General features: G+C 43.1%; 1 protein-coding gene across 1 annotated transcript in view; it reads right to left on the minus strand.

The window, feature by feature from the left end:
• The window catches only part of RAB10 (RAB10, member RAS oncogene family), a 57,344-nt gene that overhangs the window by 6,643 nt on the left and 38,898 nt on the right, over positions 1–11,803 (minus strand). Inside the window, exon 5 of the mRNA XM_019470967.1 lies at positions 3,268–3,406. Coding sequence (XP_019326512.1) covers positions 3,268–3,406 — 139 coding nt within the window. The remainder of the gene's footprint in view (positions 1–3,267; positions 3,407–11,803) is intronic.

The following is an 11,803-nucleotide window of genomic DNA, read 5'->3' on the forward strand; positions in this document are numbered from 1 at the left end:
GAGCAGCCAGGGATCAGGTTAGGAAAGCTAAAGCCCTGATAGAATTAAATCCAGCCAGGGACGTCAAGGGCAACAAGAAAAGCTTCCATAGGTACCTCGGTGGTAAAAGGAAGACTAGGGAAAATATGGGCCCTCTCCAGAAAGAAACAGGAGACCTGGCTACCTGGGATATGGAGAAGGCTGAGGTATTCAATAACTGTTTTGCCTCAGTCTTCGCTGGCAAGTGCTCAAACACCACCGCCCAAGTCACAGAAGGCAAAGGAGAATGAAGAACCGCCCACTGTAGGAGAAGATCAGGTTCGTGACCATCTAAGGACCCTGAAGGTGCACAAGTCCATGGGACCTGATGAGATGCGTCCGTGGGTCCCGAGGGAACTGGCGAATGAGGTTGCTAAGCCACTATCCATCGTATTTGAGGAGCTGTGGCAGTCTGGTGAAGTTCCCACTGACCGGAAAAGGGGAAACATAACCCCCATTTTTAAAAAGGGCAAAAGAGCCGGCAATGTGCACTCGCAACCCAGAAGACCAATCGTATCCTGGGCTGCATCAAAAGAAGCGTGGCCAGCAGGTCGAGGGAGGTGATTCTGCCTCTCTACTCTGCTCTGGTGAGACCCCACCTGGAGTACTGCGTCCAGCTCTGGGGCCCCCGACAGAAGAAGGACATGGACCTGTTGGAGCAAGTCCAGAGGAGGGCCACGAAGATGATCAGAGGGCTGAAGCACCTCCCCTGTGAGGACAGATGAGATAGTTGGGGTTGTTCAGCCTGGAGAGGAGAAGGCTCTGGGTGACACCTTATTGCAGCCTTCCAGTACCTGAAGGGGGCCTACAAGAAAGCTGGAGAGGGACTTTTTACAAGGGCCTGAAGTGATAGGACAAGGGGTAATGGCTTTAAACTGAAAGAGAGGAGATTTAGATTAGCTCTAAGGAAGAAATTCTTCACTATGAGGGTGGTGAGGCACTGGAACAGGTTGCCCAGAGAATTTGTGGATGCCCCATCTTTGGAAGTGTTCAAAGACAGGAAGGCTGGGGCTTTGAGCAACCTCGTCTAGCAGAAGGTGTCCTGGCCCATGGCAGGGGGGCTGGAACTAGATGATTTTTAAGGTCCCTTCCAACCCAAACCATTCTATGATCCTATGAAGTACTTTGAAACCTGCCATGAGAAGCTTCTTGGAAAGTCTAATCTGAATTTACTTTCACTCCAACAGTCTTAATACTACTTTACAGTAGAATTACTAATAGAACTACAGAGGCAAGAGATCCACGTACCCAGTACTCCTGCTTACAGTAATAACCCATTTCACATTCCTCAGGAGAATCACCCCCAGTTTTTTTCCTTCAGGTCACAAGGAGGAAGAACAATTGGACGGCAAAGGTAGATTAAGACACCGTGTAGAATAAGACTCTGAAAATGTTGACTTTTCACACACACAAACAAAACTGCTTACACAGCAACAGACTTCTTTCAAATACAGCCGGCTCCAATGTACAAAACTGTGCACTTGAGCAACTCAGCTAATTCCTACCAGCCCAAAGCAAAAGCGCATGGCATCGTGCACCTCTGCAGAATGTGCGACCTTTAAATAATTAAGTATTTAGCAAGGATGAAGGTGTAACATCTCTAGGTTTCCTGGCTATTTCTAAATCAAGGCTTAAGTATCTTGTAGAAGAGTCTCCTTGCACAGAACAGCAATTCAGAAGAGCAGCTTGCTTATTGAAAATTCTCCTCCTTGAGAGAATATCCTTGGCAATATTAACTCCTTGTAAAACCAAAGCACTTAGCTACTTCATTCACAACTATCATTTGCAATAGTCCTGTGCATGAGTGGGTACCTGCCATACATTTTAGCAAGAAGCCTCAACACTGCATCTGGAACCTCAGAGGATGACTTGACCCATCATTTCTGTAAATGCACTCCATTAGTGAGCTTCCTCCATAATAAAAAAGCCTTCCTAAGGTGTCAGATATCCCTTATAAAACTGCAGTAACCATGCAGCCTTCACAATGCACTTGAAATCAGCTGCAGAGGTTTGTGTGACACAGATTTGAAAACATGAGGTCAGCAAAAACACTCACTTCTCAGACACAATGGTATGAATTACATCCATTATTCAACTTCCTGGATACTACTAAATTTTTTTTAAACAAAGCAACTGCAGAATCTAAAGGCCTTGGTTTCAAGTTTATATTCAGCTCACCGCTGAGTCTCCTCCTGTGCTGACTTACCCCCCTCCCCGCTCCACCTTCCGTACCCACCAAAATGTGTACCTTTCCATAAACAGTAGTTTCCCCATTTCTCATGCTAGGAAATTAAAGTCCCAATATCACATTTTTGCTCTGTAAGAACCTTTCTCCAGCCTCAATGCTTCAACTAGGAACGTCTGACAGCATCCATTTGCTGACGCTCAGTTCTACAGGGCCATCTTCATGCTTTCTAGGAAGATAATGATGCTGGAAAATCCAAACATTTATTCCATTTGGGAACAGTATAACAAAAGCAAGAACTAACAGCTGTGCTGCCCTCTAACATCTCAGAACTCCTGGAGAATGAACTCATGGGGATCCAGGCACTGAATGTTTCCACATCAGTTTCTTCTGCTTCACTTGACCTTGCTTGAAATTTTACCAGCCTCCTTGTTTGGTATTCCTCTACCAAGGACAAAAAACAGCCATGCAGGTTTGAGCAGTTTGCTAACATTCAACAACAGCAGTTTGCCATACTACCTCTAACAGCCGTGATAAACTTGCAAATATTTCACGACATCAATTTTGAGGGAGTGGAGGTGATCGTATTTAATTATCTTTGAGGATTTACATAGTCGTCCTTATAAAATAGGTTAGTACTAGAAGTGACATATTCTATAGCTACTCTACAGCTTATGGCTTAAGTGTTGCTCCTCTGCACACCACCTTGTGGTGGCAGCTCCTCCTGAAAACTGCAACTCCCAGTTACTACAAGATGTATTCCTCACCTCTAAGTATTCTCCAGTACAGAAACAAAGTTTGCTCATGTATGAATTTGACATTTTAGGACACCATTAGCTCCTGTGTTGCGTTGCGATCCTTCGTGCCATTGTTGAAGGAAGGAACACAGGACATAGGGCAGCCTAAGAACAGCACCCAAACCCCTGTGTTAATTTACACACTACACCTTCTGCCAGGGTAGAAGCAGAAGCTGCAATCCAGAAGCTGAGTTCTGTGGGACTCATCACACGCTCTACAGGTCACAACAAACAGCTCAATTCTGGGGTCTTACAGACATTACTCACCTCATCTATGTTTCTGAGCCACTTGCTGATGTTTTCAAAGCTCTTGGCATTGGTGATGTCATATACTAGCATGATCCCCATGGCACCTCTGTAATAGGAGGTGGTGATGGTGTGAAACCGTTCCTGCCCCGCTGTGTCCCTGCGGAAAACAGACAAGAGTACATATCAGAGGCAAGCTCTAAAGAAACCAGCACGGTGTATCTATGAGACAAGAGTGCACGGCACGATACATGCTCTATTGCACCACTACTGAGGGACGTGCAATGCTTTCGAAGAGCAGTAGGACACACTCCAATGTGCACCAGCAGCAGCTTCAAGGAATGCCCATTCCCTCCCAGACGTAGCTGAACACTCAGAGAACAAAAAGGGCAAGATTCAGTAAGCCAGGCTCATAAGGCTACAGAAACTTAGGGCTTGAAGTTTCTCTTTTGGATTTTACTTTAAAGGGGATTGGTTTTTTTAAAAAACACATTTCAGAGTCAACTATGACAGAGACAAAAGACGCTGGACTGTTTAAGTGGGCTTACGCAACTAAGATGGCAGAAGATGAAGCTATCTGTTGAACAGCAAAGTGGTAACTTGCAGTAGGTCTTCTGGTAACTACCACAATAAATAAAGCCAGTATCAAGTCACAGTAGAAACATGTTCATTTTAAACTTTGTATTTTTATTGACAACTTGAAACTTGCACCCAAAAGGAGGAACTTTTATTTGCAAGTCTCATATCTCAGGGAAGTGCCTCTGACTTCTGAGCCCTGGTGGAACCCAGTAGCAGACAGGATGAAAACAGGAGCAAGAAATGCTCTACCAACACTTCGACAGGACTGTGAGCTCCAGCAGTGGGAGCGTCTGAACAACCCCAGAAACATCGTTGTCCCAGACACCCTCTCCTGTTACTGACCAGTTCTTCCCAAATGAACGTAAAAATAAGCCACTTTAAAACTCTATCTACAATTTTTAAGTTATGTACCATAACCACAACCACTGACCAGCCTGATTAGACCCTGCACAAACCCAGCTGACTCAGTACTCAAGTTTCTGTAGGAAGTTCCCAAAATGCTGTAGAGGTTGTTTAGCAGTGCCGCTGCCAAAGTCAGCAGAGTCTGGAACTGCAACCAGCGATGACCTGACCCAACTATCCAGTCAACACCACCACAATGCCCAAGAAGATCCCTTTCCATTTCAGCAGCTGCTGAGCAGCCACAAAGACAATCACTCAACATTTTCTGGAACTCAGACTTAAAACCGAGAAGAATTTTGTTTTCAGTTCAGTTCAGTTTTATAAAGCTTTAACGTGATCTTACAAATTGATATTCCTGAAATTTTAGATTAAAGTGTATGAAAAGTAAATCTAGAAGATGTACTGTAACATTCAATTGTCTATTTCTATAAGCAGTATGCTGAAAATTGATCATGCAAGATTAATGACAGTATGTATCTTCCCATTTAATTTTGAGATCTTTGATGGAATGCATGAGATTTGGTTAAACAAACTCGCATGCCATTAAGTTGAGAATTAAGAGTTAACTGCGTATTCTAGTGTCTTTCAGAGAACGTAAACCTAACAGATTACATGTTCACAGACAGTTTTCAGCGACACTAGTCACACAAGGTAGAATCAAAGGTGTCTCCAAATTTAAACTGGTCTAAATTGAGATTAAACATTCCCTAACCGCCTTCAGCAAGACACAGCATTCCCCCCCAACCCACAGACCCACATTTCCTCACTCACAAACCTCAGAAAAGATCACAGACTGGAGCTGAACTAGCTCAACTCATTTCCCTCTCAACTGTTCCTGAGGTCACAGCGAATGCCTTGGCAGAACACGGACACCACCAGGCACCAAGCCCTGTGAAAACTCGGCTCTCCCCACTGCCCCGTCACCTACAGTTGAACCAACAAATGCTGACTGTAGTTGCCAAATCAATTTGTTTAAGCACACGTCAGATTTCTGGCCAAGTATCAGTTGGCAAATAGGGAGTAAATTAAAAGCCCTGAAATCTGAAGATGCCACGGAGGAAAGTTTCCTGAGATGCAGGGAGAAGTGCTCTACCAAGTTTCTTCTCAAAGAGTCTTATTGGCTCTGTTTGGCTTGGACCTCAGATCACAGTTCTAGCACACACGACAGCCACCCGAGAGGCTGATTGCTCCCAGTCTTTTATCTTCTCCTAGGAGATGACAAACACCAGGAAGAGGGCAAAGAGCAGAGGAGGAGGAATAGGGGCAGGTCCTAAACCCGAGCACCACTTTGTTCAGAGATGTTCTAACAGGCCATGCTGCGCAGAGGTCTGGCTCACTGGCGGTAGCCTCGGGAGGCAATCTAGTCCATTCCCTGGCTCTACAAAACGTTGAGGGATACCCACATTATTCCTGAAAGATGCCTGATGTTCTGCTGAAGACCTCTGACGATTGCTGGCTTGAATCCCTCTCTCTCATTTCCTTTCTGTCCCATCTGAAAGTTTCTCGTGATGGTACACTTGGGTTTTCCTTAGTGCAAATTAAGGCCATCAATCCCTGTCTTACCTTTCATAGGTAACTAGGGGAGTTCCTTTCCCTTCTTTCTGCAACTACTTTTTGCATAATCAAGCTCTTGCACCTTCTCTGAATTTTCTCAAGCCACCTCAAGTTCTTTAGACCTTACTCACTGGCCAAAGGTCTAAGATACGCAGCCTCACTTATTACTCTCTGGACTCCCTCCAATTTGCCCATGTCTAAGCAAAAACCAGGATGCTACTCCAGCTGAAGTCTTACCAGACTCGTATAGGAATATTTTCTAGAAGACTTGGGCATACCTGTTTACGCATCCCACACCCTTTCCTCATGATGAAGCAGATTTTTCTGACATTCGAGTAGCTGATTACACACACCGAACTTGATAACTTTGCCTTTGTCTCTACTGAATTTCACAGGACTTTTTTCCAATCGGTCAAAAGCAATCTGAATTATAATCCAGTCCTCTACACAATTTATATTTTGCAACTTCATCTTTTCTTGCTTAGCTTAAATACAATAACCATGATCTCTATTCCCTTATCCCAACCATTAAAGAAAACATTGCCTATCATGAAACTCAGGACAGACTCCTCGCAAAATACCTCAACAGAACTCTTACACATCGTTTATTTTCTCTCGCCATGAGTTTTGTATCCACTTGATAGCATCTTCACCTAAGTCACTTCCCCCTAACTTGCTTATGTCAAGCAGGACAGTGTCAGAAAAGCCCTACCAAAAACATGAAGACGTACGGCATCTGCGATTTCTCCCCTCCTGACAAGGCCAGTAGCCATCACAGTAAGAATTCAGGTTGATTTAACACAACTTGGCATTGGCAAGACTTAGTTGTTACTCATTGCTCGTCACGTCCTATGCGCCTACAACTAACTTGCTTAGTTAACTCCTCCAGTGTTTTTTCTGGCAACTGAAGCTAAGCTAATGGATGAAAAGAAAGCTGGGGAGGGAAAAAGCAAAGAACCTGGAATGTTTCCCACCCCCACCTTTTTTTTTAAATAAGTACTATATTTGCCCTTTCCCCTTCTTAATGGATTCTCCATTCATTATTCAGAGATAACTCTTAATGGACGTGAGATTAGAGAACCGACTGAAGCAAACAGAGGAAATGAGTTATGGTTTTCAAACTGCCTACGACTGATGAATCCACCCTGAGCAAATGGCACAAGACAATCGGAGACCGCATGTCTTGTTTACTGCCCTGGCTTTCCATTCTTCTGTTCAAACCTCTAGGAGGTAAGAATATGCTCCAAAGCTATGGGTGTGCAATAAATCCTCGATGTAGGCAAAAACATTGGTGGAAGCTAGCTAGCTCTCCAAGCTAAAATAAATGTAGACAAGGACTATTAAGATAGCTAAGGAAAATGAAACCCTACTGCACAGGAAGAAACTGAGAAAACTTGCTTTGCTTAGCTGCAAAATGAAGACAAAGAAGGTCTTCCTGTGGGACCAGGGAAAGAAGCAGCACAAGGAAAGTAAAAAATCTATTTAAATTATTCTCATGCCAACATTAAAGTATGCGTAAGCTATATCACATTAGAGGTTTAACCAACAAAGGAATTTCTGGGACAGCTTTCCGGTTGACCTAGCAGAGACTAAAGAAACCTTAAAATGTACTATGATTTGTTTATGAAAGATTTACAGGGATGCAACCAGAAGAGATTATATCTGATGATCTGTGAAGATCCTTCCAGTCCACATAGCTCGAAATAAAGGTCTTCAACGTATTAAACCAAATAATTCCTAGCAAAATAATCCTAAGAATTTTATTACTGTCCTACTGTTTCTTCTTACAATATTTTTAAACCTACACAGCAGAATACTGCACTGAAGAAACTGTACTGCTGACAGCAGGCACACTCTGGAAGCTTTAGCAACGGGGTTGAAGACTTTCCTTCACAAAGGAACATCTGTAAGATGCTTCATGACCAGCAAATTTCAGCTTTTCTGAAAAAATACTCAGCTGGAGGAGGGGTGGGGGAATCTATAATGAGTGAAGTATCTAATTGTTTTATAGGAAGTCAGACTGACACGCCAAAAGAGTCTCTTCTACCTTGAGATATGCACATGGTGAATGGTCTCAAAAGCTCTCAGCAGCAGGAGTTAACTTTTAGACGTTCCTAGGGTAATTGCAAAAATTAGTGAGACTGATCGTACCCTAGTTAGTGGTGCTGTCTGCAGCTTTGGCTGTACACCACCACACTTACTAAATGCAAGAACTTGCATATAACAGGGAATTTCCACCTGTGTAACTATTTTGGATAGCTATGCTGCTGCACAATTCTTTCACCTGGACACGTGTTCCAAGTCGGATGATTATTTTTGCAACAAGCTCATTGCTGAATAAAACAAAATTCTGAGGACATTTGTCTAGCCACGCAAACGTGTTCACAGCAAAGATGGACTGATAGAAAAATGTTACTTTATGGTCTTCTACACAGTTAAGAGCTGCAGACTAAAAAAATAAGGTTGTTTCTAAAATTTGGAATCAGTCAGTAAGACTGTAGGAAAATACGCTGACATACAAGTTTTATGTAAAGACAGGAGGATCAGAGTAGCAGCTAAGTAGGAAAAAGAAAAAATGCAGATGTCTTCGAATCTCTGAGTTAAGTGTTTTTCAGTTTACTACAGAAGCAATTTTGTCATCGTACTGCTTCCATATTAATACAACACTATCAAGTGTGATTGCTTCATACACCACTGAAGAGAAACGGATCGTTTGTCTTACCCAGCTCTGGAAGCTCTTCAGGATCTAGCCTTTTAGATCTCAACTTTCTGGCCTCAACGATGCAAGTCGCCGCGTTGCAACAAGCCTGCGCAGACACTCCTGGGGCAGCAGTTCTGCAAACAAGCCTGTCCCAGGCACACAAGAATCAAGCACTTTGCTAACATGCACCTACTGTCATTCACCTCAGTCTATCAGAGTTCCTTGTTCTGGCTTGACAATACACACTGCACACACTGACACAATGCCAGGAATCTGCATGAAAACTGGTAAAGAGAAAATTCACAAGTGAGGAATCAGAAACTGTTAGTCCCCACAAACCCCTGCAAAACTAACTCTTCATACAGCTCTACCCATATATTTTAGTTACTCCTTAAGATCAGTTCAAGGCTAGACTTGTATATACCATGTGGCTGCTTAAGGAAACTTGGGATTACTTACTACTATGATGTGGAAAAGCACACACGGACCTCTTGAAAAGGCTAATCACTCACTTTTCACATAATCCCACTCTTTTTATAATCCCTAGAAACCTATTCCTAAATACTGCAGTTATTCCTTGACAGCTTTCTGCCCTACCCCATCCCTCCAGCATTCCACAGTCAGCATAAGGGTGTTTGGGTCTCTTCTGTTTTGGATTCACTCTCCCAATATGGACATCCTGTAAATCCACCTTCAGGATCACCTCTTACAGCTCCTAGCCGTCTCCCCACACTGCGGAGTCTGTGAACAGAGAGACCAGAAAGTGGCTGTATTTTCTGAAACCAATTTTCATAAAATGTTCTTGAATAAATGGAAAGAGGGCTCCTGGGGTAAGAAGTTCTGCAATAGCAGAACAGGATACGTCATGATCCTCTTATTTGTCAAGTTCTATTCTGAAATACCTGGCCGATCTGGGTTTTCTTCCCCTCCACGTTCCCCTTTCTCTATTTCATTTCCATTACGCTGAAGTAGACCTTCTCCCAGTCTCCCACTCCTGCTAGTGGATTTCCAGCAACTTTGATTTCCACCGTCCTTGAGCTTAAAGAGTTCTTCCTTCTCTTCCGTGTCTGCTACCACTATGTATTTTTTAGATGACAGTAGCATTTCCCTTCAGGCTTCGCTTTACCAGGATGAGAAACCTAGATCTGACTTCTGTGCGTTCTCACAAACACATAAGAGCCGTACCTGGTCAGGCCAGAGGTTTTCCAGTTTCCACTTCTGTGTAGTTCAAGGACTTCTGGAGCCAGAGATCACATGTGTGTTTAACAGTCCAAAACAGACTGTTCCTTCGTGAAATCCCTTGCGAACGCATGTATATCTGCAGCTACCACAACATCTTGTGATGAGAAGTTTCACAGCTTAACTTAATTTCCTTGTGTTTTGCGTGTGCCACCTTCTAGCCTTACGCTAGAACTAATGTTCTGGTATTGGAAAAGGCAATGAGTTATATCAATCTCTACCTGCTTTTTCCAGTATACTCATGATTTTAAAAATGCGCTTTGGTCACTTCTCTGACATCCTGAAGAATCCCAATCTTTCCAGCTGTTCTTCCTAAAATAGCTATTACATCCCTCTGATCATCCTACTTGCCCCTTTCTTTCTAGGGCATGCTAATCAAAATTGTGTATCATGTTAGACTGTGACACTTACTTCCCCACCCACTGGAAATGATTGCATCCACTGTATCAGAAAAAAAATCACATTTAGTTTTTCAATTGCTACATTATGCTAATAAGTTTAGTGAATTACAGGATGCCTAAGCCATTTGGTTTCCATGTCAAAGCAATTCTATCTGAGTTCCTGGAGTGTATGCTATCACACTCTTCATAGCTGAATTTTTAGCTCTACTACCCTATTCCTCTAAAGCGTTTCATCACTTTCACAATGATAACACCATCTTTTCCTGGAGCAGCTATCTCTCATTTTGGTTCTTTTATTCTCCCTCCCTTCTCTGTACTATGAGCACTACTATATTAATATTTTTCAAGACATTCATCAGTGTCAACCCTCCCAGGTCCCACCCTTCCTAAGTATTTCTACTCCCAAATCTTTACCAAATTCCTTTCTCCCAAATCCTGTACTAAGCCCACCACTGGTGACTTTCCATATGGCATCATATCATATACTGTCACATCAACAATTTTTCTAAACAGACAAGTAGTACAATAACCTAACCAAGAAGATACTTGATTCTTCTACGTGCTTCCACCCAGAATTTGACATACCAGTAGTCCTCCTGATGGATCTGCCCGGAACAAGCTCATTCCTTCAGAGGGCCAGTCCCGAGAGCTGTGTCCCATCCTCCTCCTTGCTTGCAGCCCATGCACCACACCGGGCTTGCCTTGCCTAGCTGAGGCTCCTCCAGCCGCTCCCTGAATGCAGACATAGTCCCACTTGCTACCCAGTCTCACCATTCTCTACATTCTCTTGTCCCAGCCTCCCCTCTCCCCATTTCAACACTGTTTTGCAACAGGCACATTTACATTTGGAGCAATATGAACACGCTTTAATCCTAGCTTGATCCTTATTGAACAGCAACCCCAGTTTTTAATAGCTATGAAGTATCAAGTTGCTTATCACCTCTGGCAAGGTTTAATTCAGCTTGACCTTTGTATTCTTGCTTTACTCGTATATATGTATTTTAGAGGTCAAGGCACGACTGAGATACTGCCACGTCTGCTCATTTTCCATACCAGGAAGAGGCAGGTAGCTATCCTGCTCTGTAGAAAAGGAGCAGAGCTATCTTACAAAGTGCCAGTTTTATGTTTTCTGTAAAACTGATTGCCCATTGAGACTGCACCCCCACCCCAAGGAGTACAAAAGCCAGTACTAGCCACAGTAAAACACAGCGACACAGCTTTGCAGGCAGTCTGAGAGCAACTCCTATATCAGGACAGCAGCAGGAGAAAGATTTAATATGCAGGTGATGGAGGATGACATGGATCAGCGAGAGACAGGTCAATACGGTAATTTTGAACTGAGGAACAGTTTATTTCTATTGCTTTCTGTATGTGAAAAGAAATACAGTTTTCACCTACGTAAATAACAAATACTACATAATCAAACACTTAATCACTCCCACTAATGTAGAAACCTTATTCTGTAAGTGACAGGTCTGTTCAGCCATCACTTTTGCCAGTGATGGCTCACTGAACACAGCTCCTTCATAAACACTGAGCAACCCTATGTAAAGAAACTCCGTCATATTTGGGAAATGGCTAACACATACTAAGTTCTTTAAGGTACAAAATTCTGTCACCATCTGTAATTTCGCAAACAGCTGAATGTTACTATTCTGGGGGGGGGGGGAAAGGAAATTTT

The sequence above is a fragment of the Aptenodytes forsteri genome, unplaced genomic scaffold (genome assembly GCF_000699145.1).
Source record: "Aptenodytes forsteri isolate BGI_AS27 unplaced genomic scaffold, ASM69914v1 Scaffold192, whole genome shotgun sequence".
Lineage (NCBI taxonomy): Eukaryota > Metazoa > Chordata > Aves > Sphenisciformes > Spheniscidae > Aptenodytes > Aptenodytes forsteri.